Source organism: Paroedura picta, chromosome 15, assembly GCF_049243985.1.
Source record: "Paroedura picta isolate Pp20150507F chromosome 15, Ppicta_v3.0, whole genome shotgun sequence".
NCBI classification, from domain to species: domain Eukaryota; kingdom Metazoa; phylum Chordata; class Lepidosauria; order Squamata; family Gekkonidae; genus Paroedura; species Paroedura picta.
Genome location: NC_135383.1, coordinates 11427185 through 11455179, shown reverse-complemented (window position 1 = coordinate 11455179; position 27995 = coordinate 11427185). Strand labels below are relative to the sequence as shown.

General features: G+C 49.6%; 1 protein-coding gene across 9 annotated transcripts; it reads right to left on the bottom strand.

Annotated features, from left to right (window-relative positions):
* Positions 1–1081: 1081 nt before the first annotated feature.
* Positions 1082–27766, bottom strand: RABGEF1 (RAB guanine nucleotide exchange factor 1). 9 transcript variants are annotated; one of them, XR_013226826.1, is made up of 11 exons: positions 27671–27766; positions 20006–20194; positions 18890–19056; positions 11954–11974; positions 9649–9812; positions 8296–8377; positions 7710–7842; positions 6926–7017; positions 5391–5647; positions 1397–3857; positions 1082–1279 (listed from the first exon to the last, which is right to left on the bottom strand). XR_013226826.1 is itself a non-coding variant. In XM_077312166.1 (11 exons), the coding sequence occupies exons 2-11, from the start codon at positions 20182–20184 to the stop codon at positions 3459–3461; spliced, it is 1614 nt and encodes a 537-aa protein (XP_077168281.1). In that variant the 5' UTR covers positions 20185–20194; positions 27671–27766; the 3' UTR covers positions 1082–3458. The 9 variants fall into 9 exon arrangements, 8 of the variants coding, with proteins under 8 accessions (XP_077168281.1, XP_077168274.1, XP_077168276.1 ...); XM_077312166.1 differs by adding an exon at positions 16583–16702 and having other exon boundaries at positions 1082–3857; XM_077312159.1 differs by having other exon boundaries at positions 1082–3857.
* Between the last annotated feature and the right edge of the window lie 229 nt (positions 27767–27995).

Below are 27995 nucleotides of genomic sequence, written 5' to 3'. Positions count from 1 at the left end.
ACCTTCTCTGACACCTCTGCACCATGTGTAACACACTAGTTTAGTTTTTCCCCTCCCCTTGCAAGGTGATAGATTGTCAAAATTCCTTGCAGGGACTTTAGTCCTACTAAGTAGCACAGCGAGTGAAGCCTTGTCTATTATGCCAGGATCCAGCCCCACCTGCAAACATCCAGCACACATGAAGTGGATTTCTACAGAATCACTGGTCCATCAAGGTCGGTGCTGTTTATTCAGGCTGGTAATGGCTCTCCAGAGAATGAGATGGATTTTTGTAAAAACGGAACTGTAGATGCCAAGGATAGAACCTGGGACATTCTATAAACCAAGCAGATGCTCTACCACTGAGCCACAGATGCTGAGGCTCCTGCTTCTCACCACTATTATCAAATTTTAATTCTCGACAGATGCAATTGGCCGAGGGTCATTTGATAAAACTTCCATGGCAGTGTGGGAGATCAAACTTGGGAGCTTGGCCTGTTTAGCCTGGAGAGGAGACGACTGAGCAGGGATCTGATAACCATCTTCAAGTATTTAAAAGACTGTCATGTAGAGGATGGAGCAGAGTTGTTCTCTCTTGCCCCGGAGGGACGGACCAGAACCAATGGGAGGAAATTAATTCAAAAGAAATTCTGTCTAAACTTCTGGAAGAAGTTCCTGAAAGAGCGGTTTCTCAGTGGAACAAGCTTCCTCGGGAGGTAGCGGGTTCTCCATTTATGGATATTTTTAAACAGAGGCTGGATAGCCATTTGATGGAGAGGCTGATTCTGTGAAGGTTCAAGGGGGTGGCAGGTTACAGTGGATGAGCAATAGGGTTGTGAGTGTCCTGCATTGTGTGGGAAGTTGGACTAGATGACCCAGAAGGTCCCTTCCAACTCTATGATTCTATGATCTCAGCCTAGCACTCTGAACACTGCATAAATGAAAACTCCAGGCACCATCAGAAGCGGCCCCAGATCCACTACTCTCCCCACCCACCAAAGAGAAATTAATAAGAAAAGAATACTGTAGGGCCCAGTTTTGCAATGCTTAACCTGAATGTGTTAGAAATCAAGACACAGTCACAGAAATCAGAAAACAGGAGTTGCATTATACAGGGTTTATTTAATGGCAAGTTTAGTGACAGCAGATATAATATTACTTTTCAGGAGTGGAAAATGTGTACCTGGACACCAGAATTAGCACCTAGTGTAGCATGGGGAGGGGGATGACAACACAAGAAAAGCCCTTACAAAGAAAGGTTAATCTAATCAGGAGCCCTCTATGACAGGGGTAGTCAAACCTGTGGTACTCCAGATGTCCATGGACTACAATTCCCATGAGCCCCTGCCAGCAAACGCTGGCAGGGGTTCATGGGAATTATAGTCCATGGACATCTGGAGGACCACAGGTTGACTACCCCTGCTCTATGAAGAAAGGCCAAAAGATGCCTCTGTATAGTCAGACAATCAACTTGCTCACAATTTAATGCCAGGGGGAGGTGAGAGAGTCAAATACTTACCTTCGAAACATCAGGAAACCACAGCTCAAACAGATTAAAAGATGTTTTGTTTAAAACAGACGCAGGACAGATCACAGTCTTGGTCTTAACTTATTGCAAAACGCAGCACGCACGTGCAATGCAAAAGAAGAAAGAAAAGAGGATTCCGATCTCGAAAATGCTGCTTAGAAAACGTCGTCCAAAGTAAGTGAACAGTTGAACCTGCAAAAGCTCTGCAGGTACAAATGAGACAGCGAGGCTTATTATACAGTTGTAAGAAGTACGCCCTCTTCCCCCACCAACACCACCACCACCACCCCAGGCCCATTAACACTGTCAAGAGACAAGCCTCTCTCTACATCACAGAGTGACTGTGGGCCAGGAATTCTGGTTGTGAAGCGCAAACATCTCGTATTCACCCACTTAAGCCGGACTTTTTGACAAGTGGGTTCATTCCGCGAGTGGGTGGCACTTTGCCAGCCAGGACTTGTATTGTTGGAGATTCAACAATTAAGGACGTGGGAAGAACGGAGGGTGGGGAGCAAAGAGCAGTCAAGTACGGTGACTAAGGAGTGCTTGGAGGACAGGCTTCAAGGAGGGTGATGAAGACCCCGAGGTGGTTTTAACATGCCCCGGAGATTCCAAACTCACACAATGACTATCCAAGCACAGACCAAAATGTAAGAATTTAAGGTAGAGCCTCTACACTACCTCGTTTGGCATAACACCTAAAGAAGAAACACGGCCAGGATTGAACCGGACGCTATGTCAAATACATGAAGCAAACACAGGTGGATATGCTACTGAACATGCTGGCAATCAGCCCTGAATTGAGAGGGACAGTCTGTGCACACTGCTGAAGATAGACACGAGCGGAGACCCAAACAGCAGTGTGAAGGATCCGGGAATGTTATCCCCCATTTAGCCAGGATCCAGATTTCCCTTAATGTAACATAACTGCTGCGGATCAATTCTCAGGGTCATTTTGTACAAGAATGATTGTTGATTGAGGGTTGTTGTTTTTTTTTTTTACAAAAAATTGAGAATAAAAATTTTAAACATGCCGGCGTTGAAGCAAAGGGGTAAAAGCCATCATTTCACCAGCACCAGCCTGTGTCCTAGAGCACCGTCAATTGGCTCTAACGCCAGTGGGAAAGAAAGTGAGTGTCATCCTATCTCAACGATTCTTTAATCTCCAACCCAAGCTGTGACAAGCAGTTGATGTTGCATGCTAGCACTCCTCTAAACTGTTAAGGCCAGTCTAGAAGAGAAATCATAAATATTAGGAGATGAGCGTTGAGACCAAAAAGAAAACCCACCATGCGGGGCTTGTTTTCTGTTAAACCCACCCACCCACCCGGCCCTGAACAAAGTCACTCAGCAGCAAATCTGCCCTGCTGACATTGAGGAAATCATTAAGAGTTACCGTTCCGTACAAGATACCCATGCAGATAAGACACTTAACGTTTTCAATCCTATGTACAATTTTAAATATTTACTTTACAGTCAATTTCCTTTTTTTAAAAAAACAAACAAACACAGAAGTATCCTTTTCAAAAGTCCAACTTGGCATTCCTCTGCAAAGTGCTGATCGTCTCCTTGATTCGGGGAGGGGGAGCGGGAGGGCCAAACACACTTCAATGGGGTTTTTTTTCTTTTTTTTGACCACACCCGGAAGGAAAAAACTGCACACATGCGCACACGCACGCACACACACACACAGGGCGCTCCGTTAAAATTACATTGGAGTCGTGTTTAAAAAAGGAGGGGAGTAAATTCAATTCATCTTCACCAAGCACCCAGCCCTGAAAACAAACCTATTTCTGGCGAAAAGAAACACTGTCGGACGCCCCTGTCAGTAAATAGTACCTCATAAAAACCGTGCCGGCTTTAAACTCGTGGGATGGCTCTCTCGGGCCACCCAGCAAAAAGCAGAAAGCAGCGTGAAGGAGCATGTCTGCTGCTGCCCCAACAGCGGCTCTCATCCGGCATACACCTGAGGCTGCAACGGAGGCGGGAGTTTGTCGTTCTCGACGTTTTCGGAGTCAATGGCCGCCAAGGCTGGGTTGGGAGGCTTGATCTCCAAGGGGTACTTCTCGACGATCTCTTGGACTTCCTTGGCGACCCCGTCGGTCCAGTCAATCAGATCCTTCTCCAGTTTCTTGGCCTCGCTCACGATCCTCTCCTGCCGCTCGTTGAGCTGGGAGAGGAGGTCGAGGTTCCTATACATCTGCCGGACGCCGGCACACGTGTCGGCGGTCCAGTTCTCGGGTTCCTGCTTCTTCGGGGACGCCTGGCCGGACATGTAACGGTCAAAGTCTTCCTGGCTCAAGTTTAGGGACTGCGCGTCCAGCTTCTCTATGAAGGCCACAGCACAGCACTGCAAGGGCAAACACTTGCTCGTAAGTATGACCTGCACAAACAGGAAGGCCACGCACACACACAAAGCACCAGCTAAGAACTTGATGGTGTTCTTGAGCTAAGTCTGTCGAGGGAAGCCCCTCGCTGGCTTCCAAAGTCCTATGCCAACTTTAAGACCAGCCAAGGTTCATGCACGCTTATTCAGGTACATCTGCACCGACATTACTAAAACATATAGCCTGAGAAACCAGTGGATTCATTTTTATTTTCAGCTGGCAACTTACTGATTGAATGTCCTTCCCCTTGTGCTTAGGGTGGTGCTTATGCTACTGTCTTGAAAGCTCCAGGCCAAGCTGCTACTGCAAGAAAAGATGACCCCGCCAGCCAAAGGAAGCCACGAACGAAAAGAAAGTTGGTGAACTGGCTGTGTGCAAACCAAGAATCTTCTTCATTCTTAAACAGCGATGACAGCGCTAAAATGTTCTCAAGGAGAAAGTGGCTTATGTCTCTCATGTTCCAATGTTTATCCCTCGACTGATCCTCCTTTGAGGTGGGCTACGGCCACGCTGACCCCCCACTAAAATAGCGGAGCCTAGGATCAATTGGATATTCTCTAGAATTGAATTCTCGCTGAGACAGATCTAGAATACCCTGTTTAACCACTGGAACTTCAGAAGCCTGAGCCACTGAGGAGGGACTTGAAAGCGAGTTTAAGGCCAGATCTTTTTTTGACGCAGTCATGGCTGTTTAAGAATCGAAAAGATTCTTGGTTTGCACATAGCCAGTTCATCAGCTTTCAAGCTTTTCGCTAAGGGTTGATCTTTGAGCACTAGTTTATAGTGCAATTTTAAGTCTGGAAACTGCTTAAGCTGCTCGGTCCTCTGTGTTGTCATGCTTGGCTGGGTTTTAATTAAAAACCTGTACTGTTATTATTTTGTAAGCTGAGTCAGGCAGCTTTTCCTGGAGAGGCAGCAAGAAGCATTTTCTAAACAAATGAACAAGCCCCCAAATTTAGCTTAAACACGCACATGGGCACAGGCACACAGAGTAATACGGCCACCCAGGCCTCTAAAGCAGTGGTCCCCAACCTTTTTATCACCAGGGACCGGTCAATGCTTGACAATTTTACTGAGGCCCGGGAGGGGGGAGTAGTCTTTTGCCGAGGGACATCACCACCATCGCCTGAGCCCTGCTCCACTTGCTTTCCCACCAGCACCCCTGACTTCCCCCCGCCTGCTGGGGGCGCTGCCAGCAGCAGCAGCGCAGTGCCACACCAAGGGGGAGCCCCAACCATGGCGGCTTCTGGAGAGCACCAAAGGCGAGTCGGTGGCAGAGAGGCAGGGCAGCCCTTGAGGCAGCAGACAGGGAGGAGGACGAAGAGGAGCCGTGGCCCGGTTCTGACTGATCCATGGACCAGTACCGGTCCGCAGAACAGGGGTTGGGGACCACTGCTCTAAATCATCAGGCGTCAGCAGAGTTTGAACTCTTTCCCTAAGCACAAGTTCCCAAAGCTGCTTTCCTAACAAGTGACGTGGTTGAGAGTTGGGCTTACCAGGTTGGTGAAGTAATAGCCGTCCTCCCCGGTCATGAGCCTGCTGGGGTTGCAAAACCGAGTGATGTACTGGATGTTGGACTGCAGGCGGGGCGGGTTGCCCTTCAGGACAATGTAGATGAGGGTGGGCAGGAAGTCGTCCGCGGAGGCCGGCTCGTTCTTCGTGGTCCGGATGGCGGTGAAGATGTGCTTGCTGCAGCTGGTGATGCAGGCCAGCTTGTCCCGCGGAACCCGCTTGGAATCCATCTCAATGATGTCTGTGGGACGGAAGGAAGCCCAGGAGGGTCAAGAGAGTCACGCCCTGGCCCGCAAACTGAGGCAGCGGAGAGATACGAGGGCGTAACATTGCGGGCTTCTCATCAGATTTGAAGTGCAACCAATGCCCTGTTTCACCCACAACTCCTTAGGAGAGCAATTGGAAGGAGCAGGGGGGGGGGGACACAGGCAGCAGAGGAGGGGGCTGTTGCGTTCACAACCTGCTTGTGGTCTCTTCCTGGAAATCAATTACATCTGTCCTAACCCAGGAGGCCTCTGAGAACATTGGGAACTCCAGAGCTTTTGCTGGCCCTCAAATACAGTGCATCTTTCAAAAACGGCAAGGGCTGTCATGCTGACAGCTCTGTATTGCCTGAAGATGGGGCCCTCTGATCTTGGGCTAAACCCACATCTTACCTTGGAAGGATTGCAGCTCTTCTCCCCGTAGGAGGAACACTGTTAGCTACCAGAATATACTTGGCATATGCAGAAGTTTACTTCACCTTCCTGTCATTTACCTACCCTCTCCCCGCCCTTCCTGCAACTGGGCAAAAGGGGTCACAGCCCAGGGGTGGTTTTCTAAGAGGCAAAGTGGCTTCAATTGTACCTAGTCATTAACTCTGGGAAACCTCTACTTACTTCATTTATGCCCAAAGCTGTTTACACTGTTTCCCCCTTTTCCATTTTAACCTCACAACACCCCCGTGAGGTAGGTGAGGCTGGGAGTGTGTCTCTGGCCAAAGGTCATCCCTGGATAGCCCCAGGCGAGCCCAATCCAGTCAGATCTTGGTAGCTAAGCCCGGCCATCTCATGCGAGTACTTGGCAAGGGAGACCTCCAAGGACTTCCTCCAAGGAACACCAGCGGTCATAACGTGGAGGCAGGCAAACAGCAAGTCAACTCTGACTGTCCCCTGCCAGACAATCCTCTGACCTTTTGGCTACGCAACATGGGCCATACGATAAATCAATTCAAGCAGACTGGGATTTCGAAGCAGCCTCAAAGCAAGGTTGCGCATTGTAGGTTCTGCGCAACATGGATCACTGAGCCACAGAGATGACGACAGCAAAAGGTTTGGGCTATTTGACACCCATTGCCATTTTTGCCATACCTGGAGTCCTTGGATGTCCTGACTGTACTATACACACCATACGATAAATAATCTCAGCTAGCTTCTGTGGCACAGTGGGGACTTGAACTTGGGTCTCCCAGATCCTAGTTGGAGGCTCCAGCCACTACAGAAACGTGGCTCTCAGCCACTCCGTTAAGGTCTTTGTGTACCTGTGATTGCTTTCACCACCACATCGGAGACTTCAGGGATTTCTTCATTAACAGGAACGCACAGCATCTGCAGAGTCACCCAGTGCAAAGCCCTGCAGGGAGAGGAAGAGAAACGCAGTGAGACACTCAGACATCCACTGTGGAAAGAGCAACAGGAAGGGAGGGGCGCCAGCCTTTATCTCCCCCCCCCCAACAGCAACAAGGTGTAAGCAATAATCAAATTTTGCATCCAGAAAAGCAAAGGCGAACAGCACATGAATGAGGTTGATATAACGTAAAGTACAAAAATTTTGTGCAATTTATTTAGCTACTCTGGAGGGATGAGGTGCTATATAGAGGCAGTGATCTCAAATCCCCCTGACCACAGGAAACCATACTCTGTCCACTGAACCTTTTGAGATGCCCCAGGCACTAGCCTCACTCTACTAGGTTGTATCCGATACCTTCTAGCCCCATGAGGACTAGTGACTTTAAACAATTGAAACAAAGAGCCTCAAAATTCAGCCACTGTTAGCACATTCTGGCACCACACCAGGGTAAATTTGGACTTGCAGGCCACCATAGCAACCTTTCCGATACGGTGGCCTGCAAGAACAAATTTGGTAAGATTTATGCAGAATTCCTAGGAAGTCTCTTCCATCCAAGAAAATAACCCACGTCCAGACCCACTTCCCTTCAGGAAGACTTGTGCCAGGTGCTCTCCGGGACTGTCCAGGTGCAATGGATCTCTCTGGAGCGGGGCCACTCCCTATTTCAAGCCCGGGCCAGATCCCAGAGCATATACCTGATTCTCTTTTGAACAGCAAGGTCCTTCTTCTCGTCTTCGGTAGTTTCCGGGCAGAAAACATACTTATACAGGCGGGTCATGATGTACTTCTCAATCTGGTCCATCGCCATTTCCACTTTTTCTGGGGACACTGAAAGGAGGAGAACACACCAAACACCTATCACCACAACCCAAACTGCTCTCCCTGTGATCCAAGGAACCATCAGCAGAGCCCACCCAAGGTGCCAGCTACATAAAAAAAGAAGAACACCCTCTGTACTTTCAGTTTCCTAGGTTCCTTTGCACATTTAAGCTTGCAAACAATGAGAAAACAGGAGTTCTACTTCCAGGAAAGCATCAGGCTGGTTTCCCAGTCACAGGTTCTCGTGCCCAAAGGGGCAAGCCATTCCCCCAGCCTCTTCAGGAGCAGAAACTGGGTTTTTCTCAGTTCAAACACACTCTGGCTGTGGAAGGGCTGGGGAGTCCCCTTGACAATTGCACAGAACTGATCATTCACAGAAAGAACGTCTGAATCTGTCAAAAGAACGGGAGCCCGCCTCTCCTCCCCTCTCATCTCAGAGCCCTCTTAGGGAAAGGTCAGTACCTTTCCAGCGGGCGTGCAGCTTATCCGCCACGTTCTGATAGAAGTCCTGGGTGTATTCGGACTGTTCTTCGATACTCAGCTCCTGCAAGAAGAGAGCATCGACTAAGTGCACGGGAACTGCCAGAAAGAAAGAAATCCCAGCTGCATCCCCACCCTGACAGAACCTGCACTCCACATACACAGAGCTGGGAACACACCTTACCTCCTGAGACCGCTTTCATTAGGGGAACAGCTAACCTGCCCTTTTGAAGCTCCCCCCCTCCTTTAAGTCCACCCCATCTCCACCTCTTTCCTTGGCCAGCCTTCACCCCCAGGGTCCCCACTGGAGCCTGGACGCCTACTCCTGCCTCAAACGCCTCCTTTCTCTCCCCTCTGAGTCCTCCCTGGGCGTGGCAGGAAGGCGTGGCCAGCTAACATCACTCCCGGTCCAGTTCCAGGGCACCTCAAAGCCTGAAAAATATTTCAGGAGCTCCTCCATGGTCAAAAGGTTGGGCACAGCTGCCTTGGAGGCCTTACATACAGCTCACGAGCGCAAAGCGAAACAAAACTCCACTTGGTTTTAGAACTCCGTTGGTCGCTTCCATTTTCAGTTTTTTAAAAAATGTATCTCCCTAACATTTGCCAACCGACAAAAAGAGAAAGAAAGAAAAAACCTTTTGAAGCACCCGACAATATAGCAGCTTGCAGCTCCATCTGGGCACGTTGCCAATTATTCTTTGACGTTAAAAGACTGTGCGTTTTTTCCTCCCCTCTTTTTCAGAAGTATACTGAAGATTGTATGCTGCCTGACAACTGGAAAGAGATTTCTAGAGGCGTCAGGGACTTCTAGCCCATGTTCTGACAGAACTTCCAAGGCAGGTAAGTAACGAAAAAGGGGAAATACAGGAGTGTTGTGGGGGAGGGGGGGGTTTAACCCACTGTCAATAGGAAATGGTTGTAAAGTGTCGATCCCATTCAAGAACATTAGAAGGAAAATAAAGCCACAGGAGGTGGGAGCCAAAATGTAAGGCTGTCATAATGAAAGAAGCTTAAAATGCAACAGGCTAGGTGCCCAGTGAGTGGCTGGGGGCAGAAGAGTTCCACATTCTGGGTGCCATGGCCGAGAAAGCCACGCCTTTAATAACTTCTACCTCCTCTCAGCCAGTGAAGGGCACTGAACAGGGCTGCAGCACAGTATCTTCATTTCCCAGGCAGGCTCACAGAGGAATAAATGATCCCTTCGGTATCCTGGACCTCACACCCTTTAGGACTTTCAGGTTCTTTCAATCAATGCTGCCCAGCCTGTGGCTTGTGGGCTGGCCCCCTCTAATGGCAGCCCTTGCCCTCTGGTTTGTATTTTGGAAGTCTCCCTACCCGCTTGTGATGCATGGCTTCCAGAAACACTCTGCACTGCTTGTAGATCTCTTGGCCAGGTTTCTGGTAGGGCTTCAAGAACTCGTAGAACTCCTTGGACACTCTGTCCGTTTCGATGCTGACTTGTCTGCTGATGGGACTGGCAGCCTTGGTTTCCTGGACTTCTGCAGGGGAGGAAAGGGTCCCCACGGTTAGCAATAGGCTCACTGGCCAGGCTGACCTCATGCAGCTCTCATTCATCCCAGAGGAGGATTAGAAGAGGGCTCCTCGGGTCAGGGGTCATGTACATACCCACGCATGAGTCCCTAGCATCACCAGTGGAGCAATTCACTAACATGATGCACCAGAGGCCTGTTTCTGCACAAGAACCAGACTCACACAAAGTCAGACCTTAGGGCTGATCCTGCATTGAGCAGGGGGTTGGACTAGATGGCCTGTATGGCCCCTTCCAACTCTATGATTCTATGATTCTTAGAACAACTGCAGCAGCAGTTCCCCACCAACCACAAAAATAAGTCTTGTCCCAGTGCCTGCTGCCAGGGAACTTTTAACCAGGGAACTGAAGAAGGCGTCTTCCACAAGGAAAGAATATGCCTCCAAGCTGCGAGTTCTCAAAAGATTCCTTGCCTTGTCTAAAGAGAACTCACGAGCCAAAGCAGGGGTGGATGACGGCGTGGACAGCTCACCCACAAGTTGGCATCTGATGTTTTCCCAAAGGTTCTAGAAGCGGAATGCGTAGATCTCCCCACCCTTGCTCCTCCTGGTTAGGCAGAGGTCAGGGCTATTTAAGAGGCTGTAGGTCGGTCTGATCCCTGCGCATAACATGTGCTCTGCTGGGCCCTCAGCCTGCACTGGTTTCTTCCCCTATCGGCTTGGCAACAGCAGGACATCTGGCATGGTCTTTCTGCGCAAGACTGAAGGCGGGGGGCATTCAAAGAGCCAACAGAGAAGACTGCTAGACTCCCGCACAGATGGCCGCCAATGTGGTCCCTGCCTCTGCTCTTCCGCCCACACTCAAGTTTCTGCAAGGCAGAATTCACAGGGCAGTGGGAAGGGTGTTGTGGAAACTGTGAAGCTAGCCTTCCCACTCACCACCCCTTTCCCCCAAGGGATGGCAGCGGGGGGAGGGGGAGACTATTCAAGAACTGACAGGCTGGCACTTCACAGCTGTGTCGGCCCCCCAAAAAATTCCCTGCAACTCCTCCCATTAGGAGCAATTCAATGACATTTTGCAGCGTGCGAGCTTCCAAGAAGAAGAGTTGGTTCTTATATGCTGCTTTTCTCTACTAGGAGGAATCTCCAAGCAGCTTACAGTCGCCTTCCCTTTCCTCTCCCCACAACAGACACCCTGTGAGGGAGGCGAGGCTGAGAGAGCTCTGACAGGACTGCTCTGTGAGAACAGCTGTATCAGGGCTGTGTTGAGCCCAAGGTCACCCAGCTGGCTGCATGTGGGGGAGCGCGGAATCAAACCCCCGCTGCTCTTAACCACGGCACAAAGCTGGCTCTCAAGGTCCCCAGAACTCTTCATCAGACCAGACGCAAAATAAATAAATAAAAATAAAAGGGGGAAATGTTATTATCAACCCAGCCTGGCAAACAGAACCCTCTTATGCTATTTCTGTTCCTCTTAATGGGTCATGCGAATACGGCTGCTACGCTGCAGTTCGATTAGTGAACGAACACCCTGTTTCATTGGCGGGCACTCACTCGCAATGTGTAATCTGCCTTGGGTCCCTGTGAGAAAGGTGGCCTATCGATATGGAAAATAAATGCAAATAAACCCAGTAGCACTGCTACAACAGAAGAGGGCAACCTAGAGATATCAGTCACCTGGGCCTGTGTATTTCCCCAAAAGTCTGCCACACACCAGGGTTTGGGAGCCCGAGGCTTTTGGCAGCTACCTTTTAAGCAGGCGGTTCTGTCTACTTTTTACCAACTGAGATTATCCACTGTCCAGAGCTCTTCCACCAGGCATTTGGTCGAGGCTAGGGCAGAGAGATCCTTGGGTTCCCCCCTCTCCCCCTCCCTTAGATATTCGCGAGGGTTGGTTATAAGGGAGGAGAATTGTTAATGGCTCAATCTCTTCCGCCGTATCGTTTTATGCGGTAAATTAAGGGGCTTTACTTTTTAATAGTATTGCATTTTGCATTTTATGATTTTAACTTGTAAGCCGACGCAAGCCGGCCTTGGCCAACAGCGGCAGGTGATAAATCGCTATGTAGCAATAATAAAGCCACGAAACACACCCGCAACCGGGACTTCGGAAAGTTCGCGAGTTCTAACAGAGGAGCACCGAGTCACCCACCTCTCAGCTTGCCGGCCAGCACTGTTTAGAGCGCAGGATGAAATGCGAGAAGATGCAGATGGAGCAGGATGAGGTGGAAGCGGCGATGGGACAGAGAAAGAGAGAGAGAGAGGAAACACAAAACAGGAGAAGGGTCACGGACGGGCATCCCACAATGGCAACGTCGAGGCACAGCAGAAGCAGAGGTGTAAAGTCCAAGTTTGGATTGCAGAAGGATGGAGCACGGGATGCTGAGGGCACCATGATGTTTTTAGAACGTGGCCGCCTGTATCAGGGCTTCATCTGCCACGGAGCTTAACGGGAGCAACGCCAGCCACCGTGGTGACAGAGTTTAAGAAGCTGGGGCACTGCTAGGCTGGCTATGCTGAAGAGCAGACACAAGGAAGTCCTTCTGCAAAGCTTTCTATGGACCTGTACTGGGGATATCGGTGGAAATCAACCAATACTGTTAATTTCTTCACTACCCGGCCACAGGACTGCTCCGACTTTTCAGCAATACTTCAGACTGACCGTTCATTTCGGTTTGCCCCTGGGTGTTGCCTGCGGACACAGGGATTTCAACCCCCCAAAAAAGCCCTCTTTTACTGTTGCCGCTGTTCAGACTTAGTTACTGTATATATATATATATTTTACTAGCGTTCAAAGGCCCGTTAGCCAGCTTGCGAGGCCTGATGGCACACTTTTTGCAGTATGAATGTGTAACTCACTGGACGTTAATATTTTAGTACAGGCTGACATCAAAGGGGGGAGGGGGGAGTGGCTATGCTTCTGACCTGAGCCTATCCGCTGCAACTGCCGGAATGTCGGTCAAGGCCTGCCAGTAGCACTGAAACCAAGGCACCTTGCTTGTTTCCAGTCGTACAAGGAAGCCGGTTGGGCCTCAGCTCCTTGCCAGGTCAGCAGCTCAGCCCTTCCCTTGCGTGGGCATTCGGGCCCCAACAGGCTCGCTGCCACTGTGAGGGGCATGGAGCCGGTGTCTACCACTAGGGTGAGGCCTGATCCTTAGAGATGAGGCACCAGGTGCCTCCCATTTCCATCTGTACTCTGTTTCCACTTCATGTCAAGCTGGTCTTCTGGAGCCACTAAGGCACCTGCAGAGCGTTCACCTGGCCTTTAGCCCAGCCAGCAGTTCCAAAGGAAAGGATACCACTTTTCTAAGCCTATCCCTCCCTGTTCAGCAGCCCACAGGTACGCACAGTTCTATGAACATAAGTTCCGATGCACAGCTTCAGCCATTCTTTGCTTCCGAAAGGGACATACCTGTGCCCACCTAGTTCCCGAAGCATTCCATCATAAAGCTGATGTTCCTACACTCAGTTAGGCTTGAAGAAGAGCTGGTTTTTATACCCCGCTTTTCACAACCCAACGGATTCTCCAAGTGGCTTATAATCTCCTTCCTTCCCAATAAAAACCCTGTGAAGTAGGTGGGGCTGAGAGAACTCTGACAAGACTGCTCTGTGAGAACAGCTCTGCCAGGACTGTGACGAGCCCAAGGTTATCCAGCTGGCTGTATGTGGAGAAGCAGGGAATCAAACCCAGCTTGCCAGGTTAGAAACCACAGCTCTTAACCACTACACCAAGCTGGTTAGGTCTGCTGCAGCAAGGTAGCAATGGCCGTAATGCAGAGAGCTATTGTAGACAGGAGGGGACAAAAGTCCATACATGTCCAACAGGACATTTGACAGCTCTGAATACACCCTTGGGAGAGGACCCGGCTGGGGGAAAGAAGTAAAATTGTGCTTGGTATGTGACCCTCTGTCAGCAGCTGTTAAGAACCAGAACCAAAATGTGGAAAGGTAGCCAAGAAAAGCGGACAGGGACTTCTGGCTTCAAAGGAGGACTGAACAAGTATTTTTCGCACCGTTTTCCAAAGTGGCACCTGCCTTGTCTTCAAGCACAGCAAGCTGGGTCCTTGCCCGGCAGGTGATTACGACCTAGAAACTTTCACCACCAAAGGAACAGGCAAACTGAACCTTGCCGAGTGCTGACCTTGTGCCAGGGATAGAAATAAGCATGACATTGTTGGCTGATACAGAAAGAGAACCACTGGTTTAACAAAACCTGTCACTACTGCTCGACTGTGAAAATTAACCAGAGAATGCAAAGGAGTCATAATGAATACTGGGTAATATTATGGAATAAGGATGTACGTAGCACAGTTACCTGCTTGCTTTCTACGATCCTTTGTTGATTATCTCCACATTATTTTTCATTGTATTTCTTTTCCTTTCAGGAGAATTGGGGGAGGGGGGGAGCTGTCTTTCAATTATAAAAAGAGGAATCAGATAAATCCATGGGAGTTGAATGAACCTCCATGTTTAAGAACAGTCTACCGCTGAACACCAGGTAGTAGGGACAAACAACAGGATTGCTGCCCAGATGCTTGGGGACTCCCGTCTGAGGAATCTGACAGGCCACTGGTAGAAAAAAGGAGACATCTCATTGGATCCAGCCGTGAGCACCTGACATTCCTTAACGTAAGGAGGTGCTTCTAATGGCATAGCTTTCCCGAGGTAAGCAATGGATGCAACTGCTGCTTGTTACTGGCCAAAGACATTCTGACAACCTGAAGCAGCAAGGTTAAGAACGAAGAAAAGCCCTGCTGGATCAGACCAATGGTCCATCTGGTCCATCATTCTGCCGCACACAGCTGTCAGCCAGTTCCTCTACAGGTCCAACACAAAGGCCAAGGCCTTCCCTGATGTTACTGCCTGGCTCTGGGATTCAGAGTATTAGAGCCTCTGAAAGTGGGAGGTTTCCCTGCAGTCACCATGGCCAGTAGCCATTGACAGGTGCATGGAGGATAGCACCCCCCCCACCCCGTTTGAAAACTGATAAGGTTCTTCTCTGTGATGCTTTAGGATGCTTAGGGCTGATCCTGCGTTGAGCAGGGGGTTGGACTAGATGGCCTGTGTGGCCCCTTCCAATTCTATGATATGCAGGGAGGGAGGGCAGCCAAGTAAGGGATGGGGATGAGACAGAGAGCATGCCTGACTAAGGATCAAAACTGGAGGAGAAAGAGCCCAAGTCAACTTGCACAGCTAGAACCAAACCTTTGGGTCCTGAATTCTACCCTGAGCCTCCTAATACAAACAGCAGCAATCCCACCTGATGTTTTTCAGAGAGCTCTAAGTATATTTTTCAAACCGAACACACCTTCTGGATGCTTTTAGAAGGAAAAAAAAAGGAATCACTAGGAATCCATGGGAAGGTTGGATTCTCAACACCAAACAAAAACTATGAACACCAAGGAAGGATTGGGGCTTTTGTTTTTTTAACAAAGATCTTGCTACGTGGGGGGGGGGGGAGGTTCACAAACACCACAGCAAAACACAGCACACACCCCACACCCCAGCTGCGCCGATTCTGCATTTAGCTGACTTGACTCATCGGGACGGCTCTACGTTTTTCAGCAAGCCTCCATGGGGTCTGGAGCTACTCACCGCAAAAGCCCCCCCCCCCCCATCTGAAGAGGGCCGAGGGCCAGAAAGAGAAAGGGTCTCAACACCACAAGACACACACCGGGGTGGGGTGGGGTTGGAGTCACAAAAATACAAGCCAATGTAGAACTGGCACATATGGGGAAATGAGCAACGTCGTTTGTGCTACGGTTGTGCCAATTCTTCCCCTGGCAAGCGACACAGCAGAAACCTGCCTGTTTCTAATGGTACTGGAAGCGTGCATTTTTCGGTCCAAACCTATCCGACAAGCCAAGGGCGAGGTCTCTAAAGAGCCAACGTGTATGCAAACAGACAGTGCAACATACACGCTGCAGCTTATTGCATTCCTGTCTAAACATATTTTTTTTTGGGGGGGGTGATTTAGTTGACCTACTAGACATTTTCAAAATAATGCCAGCAAGTGTTTGAACGGCACCTTTTCAGAAGAGTCTTGTTAGCAACAAAACAGAACCCACCAAGCGTGACTTGTCCGGGGAGACGAATTCCAGCAAAGAGCAGTCAGAAGAACTCAAAATTAAGATTCCATGCTCAGGGGCAGTCAGCTGCCAATCACTGGGGACAAGGAAGATCTGATATCTCCATGACCTGTTTCTCTGCTTCCAGATGCATCCCACTGGCAGAGACAGGCTATGGGTCTAAAATCAGCCTTTCTCAGCCTTTTTACCATTGAGAAATCCCCGAAATATTCTTCAGGCTTCAAGGAGCCCTAGAAGTGGCGCCATCGTGCAGAATATGGTTGGGAAGCATCCCTGTGGACACATCCACTCAGGGCCCCATTGTTCCTTTTTTAGATTTGCTTCCTTCTCCCCCGCCCATAAAACTTCCTGAAATGGGATCGATAAAGGCCTTTCCTTTTGGAAAGAGGTCAGTCTTATATTCCAAATCTCCTGTGAATTGACCGTAGACTGTTTGTGACCATTTAAGGTAGGTTTTGTTCTACCCTGTCGTTCTTTGAGGGACTCAGCTCCTCCCTTTTCAGCTCTTCTCTTTAAATGCTGGGACTGCTTTGAAGCTGGTCTCCTGCAGGCCAGGTTCATGGATCTATCGTCCCATCCGCTAACACCTGGCACAACCCTAGCATGGACACTGCAAAGCCCAGCCACGCAAACCACTTTAAAGCTACAACAAACAAGCAGACCTGGCCGGCCTCCCCGCTGCGGGGCGTTACCTTCAGTAGGGGAAGGGAGCTCCCAGGGCGGAGTAAAAATCTCCTTCAAGTCCCTGAGAAGGTTATCAGCACTGCGCTCCTTCCCGAGCTGTCCGGGATTAAGACCGGTCTCCTGAGCGGCTGGAACGAAACAGCAAGCAGGACACCGAAGGATGACACAATATGAAAGGAAGTCGTGGGGGAAGAGAGAAAAGAGAGACTGGATCTTTAAAGATCCAGGTCAGGGCTGGGGAAAGAGGCTTTTGAGCAACGGGCAACCGTTAGGGCAACGGTTACAGCCCCGACCACAGGCACTGGAAGGCGACCGCCTGGTGGCGAAGGAAGCACGCTTGATAACGTTATCGGCACTGACACAATGAAATGGCACTTCTTGTGAAGTAAGAGGACCGTGAGATTGCACGTCTGCTGAGACACGGGGACGGGGAAGAGCAGCAACCAGCAGGGGAAGTAGATAAGAGGGGCTGGAGCACCAGAATGAGAAGACGCTCATAGCCCACTCAGTGAGGCCACTGCTGGTCCACAGTGACGCTGAGGGCATCTCCAGTCCAAGAGGCATTCTGCATGCTTGTTTGGCTGCAGCGTTGGGAGCAGATTACAAAGTCCTGCTAGTTTCACTAAGAAAAGCAACAGAACAGTATCAGGCAAGCAAAAGTGAAGGGTCGTGTTTGGAGAGTCCCATCCTAGGCCAGGGGGGCAAGTCATCTCTGCGTGCCCTCTCACTGTAAGAACGATCCTGACTATTCAAGTTCCGTGGCTCCGACTTTATTTTTAGAAAAACAACACCGTCAGCAGACTGAGAAGTCTGTTTAAAATGTGAGGCATGACTGTACTAAATGTTGGCCACAAAAACCACAACTGAGAGATGCGATTAGCCAGTCGGCTCAGAGGACGTGCTCCCGGCAAGGCCTCGCTCGAGGTTCCTGCTAAAAGAAGCAAGGGGGCTTTTGCTGTGCTGAGCAGGGCCTTTGCAACAGAGGCAGCACAGCTCCAGAACACCCTCCCCATGAAGGCCCATCCAGCCCCCTCTGTAATTTTAAATGGCTTCTGGGGGAGGGGGGAGAAATAGGATCCTCTCCAACCTTTCCTCCAAATATTTTCAGTACGCAGCTCACTGCCACCCTCTTCTGTTATTTCACGAGGCCCTTGTGCTTCTCAGCCTTGCTTTAAGATTCTTCACCCGGAATTATGACATGCGGGGAAGGGGCGGTTTGATATTTCTTTTTTAATAGCTGGATGCAAACACCAGTCAGGCAGAACAGTACCGATACCTGCATACAAGGCGCATGGAACGGAAGGGCATAAATCTTGGTTTAGAAGAAGAAGAAGAAGAGTTGGTTCTTATATGCCGCTTTTCCCTACCCGAAGGAGGCTCAAAGCAGCTTACAGTCGCCTTCCCATTCCTCTCCCCACAACAAACACCCTGTGGGGTGGGTGAGGCTGAGAGAGCCCTGATATCACTGCTCGGTCAGAACAGTTTTATCAGTGCCGTGGCGAGCCCAAGGTCACCCAGCTGGTTGCATGTGGGGGAGTGCAGAATCGAACCCGGCATGCCAGATTAGAAGTCCGCACTCCTAACCACTACACCAAACTGGCTCTCTTTAAGTATGGAAGCAATTCATACGGGAGGCACCGGGACCCAGCATGCAGACGGCAGGAGCTGTCCTGTTGCAACTAAGATTATTCAGTGCCTGATCTTCAGGCACAAATCTTGGAAGAGGAAAGATTCTATGGAGAATGACGAATGCCCCCTGTTTTAAGCTGAAGACAAAAGGGACCGTGCACTTTCCCAGTTATTTTTAACCACGTACGTTTATTTATACTTGGCTAGGTCTAAATTTAGACTTATCAAAGGGGTTCTGCCATATTTTTATGACTTGCTCTTCTAACATGCAACATTCCAGGTGTCTTCGAGGGAGAAAAACAGAACATAAAAGCAAACAGAGGATACAGTGGTGGAAAGAATGAGCTGAGAGAGATAGGAAGGCAAGAGATCAGATCTTGATCTCTTGCCATGCAGTGACCAGATGGCATTAAGCAACCAGTATGAGCTGTAATCTGCCTACTTCCATGCTAAGAAAATGAGCTGCAAATTCAGGGGTGTGGCTCTGGTTTGAACCTCACCTCTACTGTGAGCTCATTGGGCAGCCTTAAACTGGCCCCAGCCTCAGCCGCTCTCCCTCCACTGTATTCAGATGGTCAAATCAGCTTTCTCTAGGAGTAATGATTACTAAGTTAAGGTACAGCAGCCCCTTTGAAAGCTGACGGGGAGTGACAAATGAGAACGCCGGAAGAAAATTCCACAGGTACCTTTCTTGGATCCTGCCCTGGAAGAAGCACCGAAGAATTTCTTCACGGTCGTCACTTTCCGGGACTTCTCGTTGGTTTTCTTCTCCTCGAACTTGGAGAACGTGAGCGACTGGGCCCCCTGAGGGTGCTGTGTGCTGGCGTAGGCTTCTTCTTCCTCGCGTTGGAGCCTGGCTCCCAAGGAAAGAAAGGGGGCCTCTGTTTAGCTCCAGCAAAAAAATAAAAATAGAAAGGCAGGGCCAAGTTTGCAGTGTCTGACACCTGGCCCCATCTGCACCAAAGACAAAGGCCCCGGGCCAGATGTTGCATTCACCCTATGACAAAGCAGCTACGAGGAAGCTGGAAAACCACCACCCCACCGATGAGACAGAATTGTAGGCAAACTCAGAGGGAAGCAGGAACAACTAGCTGCTTTGCTTACTGTTCCAGTTCTCCATATACGATGCTATTTGGGATAAAGCTCTGGACTTACTGTGAGTTAAATGTACTGGCTACTCTGATAAATGCAAGGTACAGTTCCTTCTCTCCAATCAGGATCCAGATACAATTGATAAAGTGGCTAAATTTTTACAAATGGCAATTAAGCTGCGTGAACTAAAGAACTAATTGACTGTATTCTGACTTGTCTTATTTTTATGCCGATAAAGGTGGCGGTGGTTTTAAAACCGACTAGCTGCTTTGGGAAGGCCCAGGACAAAAAGTGGGACCTGCTGAATGGAAAGCAGTACTACTACTAACAAGCTACAGCCTCTCTTCCCCTCAATTATTTAAATGTAGGCAGCATTCCATGCTCCTGCACATTTTCAGCGTTGGGAGAAAAAGCGCAGGCTGTGTTTGTTACAGCAATCGACCAAAAGAAAAGCCCAGCTTGCTCTCCGTTGGGGCCACTGTGTGCATCCCAGCTGGGTCTCTAAACTTCCTATCAATGCCGCCACACATTCCTGGAATTGGAGGTTTTTCTTTAGGGGGTCATGCCTCATTGCACAATTTGCAATGCTTCAGCGTTGTATCTCTTTCTGTGCTGCAGAAACTTCTTTCCAAGAGCTCCTGTGGGGGATGACAGTGACCAGAGAGACACGCACACAGACCCATAAACGTGCATCAAAGGTGGCTCCTTACCGTTCAGCAAGCTCCCAGTCCTCCTGGATCTGCTTCTGCCTGGCCTTTTGGTACTCTTCCCTCCAGCACTTGGAGCAGAAGCCCTGCCACCCAGGGTTGCCATAGTAACCGCATCCCTTCTTGCAGAGCAGCTCCGACTGATCCACATGGATGCCTCGGCGCTCGGACTTGAGGCTCATCTTCCTCCTCCTGCAGGAAGAGAGGAAAAGTGGAAGGTTCGGGGATGCAGGGAGTTCAGACTTTAGAAAGAACAGGCAAAGTTACGCCTTTTGCTGAGAGAGCCCACCATGCTTTGCTTCTGCTTGAAAGGTGTCGTGGAGTACTGGTTACAGCCTTTCTCAACTTTTTTACTGTTGAAAAACCCCTGAAACATCCCAGAAGTGGCACGATCCTGCGGAATACGTTTGGGAAGCATAGCTGTGGACATGCCCACCCAGGGCCCCTCCCCTTCCCACCCCCTCCAGGCCCATCATTGGCCATTTGGGGAGAGGAGGGCAGTCAACATGACCATATATGGTCATATCACCTGATTAAAATTTTGAATGAATGAATGAATGAATGAATGAATGAATGAATGAATGAATGAATGAATGAATGAATGAATGAATGAAGGAAGGAAGGAAGGAAGGAAGGAAGGAAGGAAGGAAGGAACGAAGGAACGAAGGAACGAAGGAACGAAGGAACAAACAAACAAACAAACAAACAAACAAACACCCACCCATTTGGGGAACTTCCAGGGCCATCAAGAAACCCCAGGGTTTCACAAAACCCCGGTTAGAAAGCCTAAATGATACCAGAGGCAAAACTGAACTGAGAAACACCTGCAAACCCGCAACTTATATACAGTCACCAACCATGGATCTTCCCACCAGCATGCATTATTGGTCAGTTTCGGTTTAAACTGACAGGATCCCCAGATGGGGATCTAGCAGGGCACTGGTCAATTACAGTGCCCACTCCGATCCTACATCGGACTGCAAGCTCGATCCTCGGTGGAATTTTTCAGAGAACCACACACGTAGCATCCGTTTTTTACCCAACAGGGTCCCAAAGGGACTTTCACATTCTCTCTTCACAGCAACACTAAGGGGCCGGCTAGACTGAGCCTGTGTAAGTGGCCCAAGATCACCCAGCCAGCTGCCCTGGCAAGGTGGGGGGTTGAAACTGGGTCACCTGGCAGGAGGCCTGGCAGATTCAGCCTCCCCAGCATGAGTTGCACACCAACCACAGCAAGGAAACAGCCTGGGGAGGGAAAATGTTAGCACAGGGCTTAGATGTAATCCTTTCCACGCCAGAACCACCCCTATAAGGCAGGGCAGGAAGATCACCCTGCTCTGGACTCTGACGGCGACAACAGAAAGCAGACCAGAAAGTCACTTCAGCACAGAGATTCTAGCCTTGCTTTTCTACCCTCTTTCCGAAAAGGCCAGAGAACAACCGAAAAACTGGTGGAAGGGGCTGCCACAAGGTTTCCAAAGCAAGAGACGTTGGGAGGTGGTTTGCCAGCCCCTCCGTCACAACCGTGGATTTCCTTGGAGGTCCTGGATCCAAGTACTGACTAAGGCCGACCTTACTTAGCCATCCAGGTCAGGACCCAAAAGCACAGCACCTACTTTGAAAAAAACAACCTGGTATTCCCAGTTTAAAGACTGCGACCTTTATTGAAGAGTGAGGTTACATGTACTGTTACAAATGTCACTGTTTCATGCCTTACACAGCACACATTGAGCTCATCCCATTGAGTCTTTAAGAGAAGGAAGGCAGCCTTAAGAAAATATAAGATTAATAAAGCTGGGAAGGAATTTATCTGAGTCGCTGGAGAGCCACAGCCCACCTGAGTAGGGTTACAAACCTCCAGCTGAAGTTCTCCCTGAATTAAAACTGATTCCCCTAGTACAGAGATTGGTATCCGCCCCCCCTCCACATGTAACCAGCTGGGTGACTTTGGGCCGGCCAGTTCTTTTAGAGCTGTCCTCGCATAACAGTTCTCTTAGAGCTCTCTCAGCTTCACCTACCTCACAGAGGAGAGGAAGGGAAAGATGATTTTAAACCTCTTTGGGACTCCATCAGGAAGTGGAAAGTGGGGTATAAAAAAAACAGCTCTTCTCCTTCAAGGAACAGTAATGCAGCCTGTTGCAACGTTTGTTGACTGTATCACCTCCCACCTTACTAGGCTGTCCTCTGCCTTTGTAGAGCCTCCTCTTCGCGATGACTCCGCCAGCTGATCCGCCGCCTCGGTTTGTCATGTGTGTCTTTTTCCAGTTCTAGGGCTTTGTTTACTTGGAGGTCCTTGCTGTCCGATCGAATGGCTTTCTGTATTTTGTAATCTGCCTCCAGTCTCAGCGAGAAGGAGCGCTGTCAACTGGCGTTAATAACAGTGGTAGCCTTATGCGGAAGAGGCAGCAAAGAGAACGCCAGGCACAAGGCATTCCCAAAACTCAGAAGAGGAAGCAGAGGCTCTCCTCTCCACGTTGCAAGGCAGCCGCTTTGACACAGCGGAGCCAAAGTTCCTCCCGATGAGATTAGTAAAGGGCTGGAAAACTCAAACACACCACACCCTGCCGGAGGACTGTGGAGACAGCCCTGTGAGATCTTCAGAGAGTCAGGGTGAATAAGCAGGCAAGGAGGGACCGGGAGCGGTAGCAGCTTCATACAAATGTGCGTTGCATACGGCTGCAGTAGTCAAAAGCATTTCCCCCTAGGCAAGGGCCAGGGAAACCGGTCATTTTCCAGCTATGACTCAAAGGGCCGAATGGAAAAACAACAGCTGTGCAATACCACAAGAAGCAGTGCAGGCTGTCAGGTTCTATGGAATTCTTCGCCAGTATGTTAAGGGAGGCAGGGGGGAAAGGTGTCTTGGGGGCGAAATGATGTTCATGAAGCGTCCTGTATGGAAAAAACTGGAGGGGGAGAAGGATGCAGATCTGAACAGGTGCGGGTTTCAGATGGCACCTTTAATTTTCCAGGATTAGGCAACCAAATAATGAAAACTTGAGTTAGGAAAGTTCTAGATCAGGGGTAGTCAATGTTCATGGACTACAATTCCCATGAGCCCCTGCCAGCATTTGCTGGCAGAGGTTCATGGGAATTGTAGTCCATGAACACCTGGAGGACCACAGGTTGACTACCCCTTTTTTTAGATATCTGGGATCAAGGGCTTCCACCAGCTATTCTGGTGCAATGGTTAAAGGGGCAGACACGTTTTTCAGCCTGAGTCACACATCCACCAGCCTTAGAGCGCTCTGAGTCGGACACTGGTCCTTCCCGCTTCAAGGGCTGGCAAAGTATGAAGAGCTGTCATTCAGCTCTGAGCCCTCATAAGCAGGGAGAGACCCAGATGTGGCTCTGGAGGGCACTTGGCCCTTATGCAGAATCCATATTTTTCTTTAACTGGACAACCAGTGGAACGTTGAGAAGCCATCTGAGGGCCAGACGAAAAACTCCCATGGCTAGATGTGACCCCTGGGCTGTAATTCTGGATTAGTGCGTCAGACTAAGAAAAGAAAATAATCTTTTCCTAGCCTGTGACCCGTCGAGTAGTGGCTGGGTCAGGAGACGCTGCCATCCAGCGAGTTTCGGGAAACCAAAACCTCTGACTTTTCTTCAATTAAAAACAGGAACTGGGCAGCCGTTCCAGACAAGCAGGCAGCAGAGAGCTCACTGTGCAGGTGGGCTCTTTGCTCCCATCCCCCAGGTTGGGGGGGGGGGGGGAAAGTCACATGTTTCCATGCACTCAGCCACCCAGGAATGTCTTTGGTATGCCAGAGGTCTCCACTCCCTTTAAAGGAAGAGAAAAGGGTAAGGTGATTTCATCAGTGTTTACACTGCAAAATTCGGAGGCAACTGGATACCAATGTCACCTCTGCGACACAGGAACATAGCCGCTCTGTCCTTTGCCAGCTTAAGCTCAGCCCAAACAAGCCCTGTGCGGAATTCTAAACGGAGAGCCCAGATGAGAAGATCGAAACCTGGATAGAGTTTTGGCTGGATCAATTGCCAAACAGCAGGCAGGCCTGGGAGAACGTAATCTGCTAGTCAGCAAATTGAGGGCCATGGGGGAGCGGGAAGTAGAAGCTCCACTCTTGACTTTACATCCGAAGGAAGCTACGTGATCCTTCACAGAAGGTAGATCTGGCCATTGAGCTTTCAAGTAGCTGAGCTCTTGGATAGCAGATCCCCTTCAGTCAGAAAGTCCTGGGAATGAAGCTACGCTCAGCAGGAATCATGTGGGAGCAGCATTACCTTCCAATCCTGTCTTTCTGCAGTTACATCCCTGTTCCATGGTTTGAGACTGTGTGCATGCACACGAAAGCTCACGCCTTGAATAAATCTTTGTTGGTCTTAAAGGTGCCGCTGGACTTAAAGGTGGCCATTTACTTCTGAGTGAAGAAGGGCAGCACTTTAAATAGGTCAGCCAAGCCAGCCTTAGCTTGCTTGTTCCGCTCTGGCACACCTATGCAAGATGAATCACGTCAAAAGAACCATACCGAGCCCAAACAACAAAAAGGAAGAAGGGCTGAACTGGAATCAAAGAGATGGGCTCAGAGATCTTACTATGCTACAAGGGTCACTGGATGGTCTTGGACCACTAATCTACTAGCATTCAAACCTACTTCACAAGGCTGTTGTAAGGATGGATCAACCCCCGCCCCCTTCCATGCACATGACCCTGAGCTCCTTGGAGCAGCAAATTCCACAAACAAAACTTTTCAGCAGGAATCTGAAGAGGCAGCATAGAAATATTCTGAATAAGGATCCATGAAGCAACCTGGTTATGTAAATGAAAAGTTGCCACTAGTTAGGGGGGGTGAAGGCCTCTGCCTTTCACATTTTCATTCATTCCCTATGAAAGTCACATGCGAGACAAAACTATTCCCAAACTGCTTGTCAATCAGTCTCCTCAACTAAACTTTTGCCCAATTATTCTACTAAATAAGCCATTTATATGTAAGGGGAAGAGCCTCTTGTGGCGCAGAGTGGTAAGGCAGCAGAAATGCTGTCTGAAGCTGTCTGCCCATGAGGCTGGGAGTTCAATCCCAGCAGCCGGCTCAAGGTTGACTCAGCCTTCCATCCTTCCGAGGTCGGTAAAATGAGGACCCAGCTTGCTGCTGGGGGGTAAACGGTAATGACTGGGGAAGGCACTGGCAAACTGGTATTGAGTCTGCCATGAAAACGCTAGAGGGCGTCACCCCAAGGGTCAGACATGACCTGGTGCTTGCACAGGGGATATCTTTACCTTTTTATGTAAGGGGGTGACAACAGTTCAATGTCCAAAGATCCATGTAGTCAAGCATCCTTCACCCACTCTCAAACTGAATCCAACCAGATGTCTCAAAGAGAAGCCTGAGAACAAGGCAGAATGGCAACAACTCTCCGGTTGTTTGTGCCCAACGTCTGGTATTGAGGTAGACTACCCTGAAGCATGGAGGGCCTGCTAAGGAACACTCCCGTTCTGCCCAGCAGTTCATTTGGAAAGGTATTTGCGCTGAGCTCTCATTGCAAACAGTAGTTGACACAGCACTCCTTCACACGTACACACACACATGCAGAGATGCGATGAAGATATGGATGGCCTTTTAAATGGAATCAGCATTAAGCCTCACCGGCCTCCTCTTTGCATTTATTACAAACAAAGCAAACATCAGCATCGCGATCGGGTGCACAACATCTCATGTCACTGACGCTGAATTATTTGGGGCTGTGCACTTTAAAATATTAACACTGTTGCTTTCCTCCTTAAAAAAAAAGAATGGCAGGCATCTTTTAAGGGGAAAAGGACTGTTATGGGGACTGCTATTTGGGGACTGCTAAGGATTTTTCTGGGGCTAGTTGTGTTTTCAGTATCATTCTAAGCTGCCTTGAACCACAGGAAAAGACAAGGTATAAATGTTTTGATGTGGAGGAGGGTCTTACTGATGCCGCAAACCACCAAAAAGATGAATCAGTGTGTTCTCAATTAAATGAAGCTTGAATTCTCCCTAGAAGCTCAAATGAGGTTATCGTGCTGCAGTCAAGTTGTACGAAAATCGATGTCACTGGAAAAAGCAATTGTGCTATCAAAAATGTGAAGGGGGAGGGAAGGAAGCCCCAACATGAGATGGATCGACTCAAGAAAGAAGGCACGGCCTTCAGTTTGCAAGACCTGAGTGGTGCTATTAACAGGACATTTTGGAGGTCATTACTGATAGAGTTCACTGTAATTCAGACGCAATGTAAGAGCGCCTAACACACACAATAAATCATATATATATAGTGTAAGGAGCCCTAAAGTGCTATTTGGCATCAGAAAGCTTTTTGCAAAAAAAAAAAAGTCAAACACTACAGGCAAATAATGACTGAGAGAATGAGGTGCCTGGTTCAAATCTCACCTCTACTATGTAACTATCCAACAGCCTTAGATAAGCCGTTCTATATCCAATCAACTATAAAGCAATAATAACGCTGCCTTAGAGAAGAGCTGGGTTTTTATACTCCACTTTTCACTACCCAAAGGAGTCTCAAAGCGGCTTACTTTCTCCGTCCCTTTCCTCTCCCCACAACAGACCCCCTGTGAGGTAGGAGAGGATGAGAGAATTCTGAGAGACCTGACACTGGCCCAAGGTCACCCAGCTGGCTGCATGTGGAGGAGGAGTAGAGACTCAAGCCCAGTTCCCCAGATTAGAGTCAGCTACTCTTTAACCACTACACCACGCCTGCTCTCTTACGATGGAGGGCTGCTGCAACAGTTACAAGGTAACGTAAGAGAAGCACGCAAAACACCAAAAGCCTTTCAGAAATCAAATAACACCAAAATCAAGACCGCAATAACAACAACACAGTATTGCATGGAGGACATGAAGAAGTTTACAGCTAGAGAACTCTGCTGCAAGCCACTTCGAATCCCAGGAGTGGGACACCAAAGAAGGGCATGCACCAAACCAGAAGAGAGAAGAAGAGCAGGCTTCATACACCCTGCTTTTCACTATCCCCAGGTGCCTCAAAGCAGTTTACAAACACAACTCCCTTCCCATTCCCCACCACAGGCACCCTAGGTGGAGCCAAGAGAGCCCTAAGAGAACTGCTCTGCAAGAAGAGCCCCAAAGCCAACTGGATTAGGCAACTTGGCGTAGTGCTTGAGAGCAGCAGTTTACAATCTGGCAAGCCAAGTTTAATTCCCAGCTTCTCCACATGCAGTCAGCCGGGTGACCTTGAGCTTGTCACAGTCCTGATAGAGCTGTTCTCACAGAGCAATTTCTTTCAGAGCTCTCTCAGCCTCACCTACCTATCTGTTGTAGGGAGTCGAAAGGCGACTGTAAGCCGCTTTGAGACCCCTGGCAGAGAAAAGCGGCATATAAGTACCAACTTTTCTTCTTCTTCTTCTTTAGAGCACCGCCGCTCTTAACCACGACCCCACGCTGGCTCTTCTGCCCTCCCCCCTCCCGAGATTTTAAAGAAGGGCAGCGCGCAGATACCTCAATCCAAGGGCCGCCCGAGCAACGACCACCTCATAAGCCAAATACCTAAAAACTTCAGTGACGAATAACGAGGAGAAATAAAGCGACGGACTGAGCCTGAAAGGCGTCAGGTGTGAGTGTCTCTGCAGGGCCCCGTCCGCTCCCCCCTCCCCTTCTTCTTCTTCCTCTTCTTCCTCTTCTTCCTCTTCCCCCCCCCCCCCCCGTGCCTCACCTGGGCCGCCGCACCTGGGCCTGCCACTCGCCGTCTCACTTCCCCCTCCGAGCGGCCGACTTCTGACAACCGGCGCGCTTGCGTCACTTCCGCCAACAGAGCGGCGGGCGTCGCCCTGGAAGCAGAGGGGGGGGGGGAGAGCCCGGCCTGGAGCAAAGAGATCCGCGAGGTTGCCGGGTCCCCGCACGTCGGGTTTCATTTCGAGAGGGAACTATGGTGCGTGGGGCGGGGAGGGGGGGAGAAGAGGAAGCAGCGGAAAGGGGAGACGTCCGTGTCCGAGTGGGGTGGATTATATTGCTAGAGCCGTCGCGTCTCGCAGTGTTTC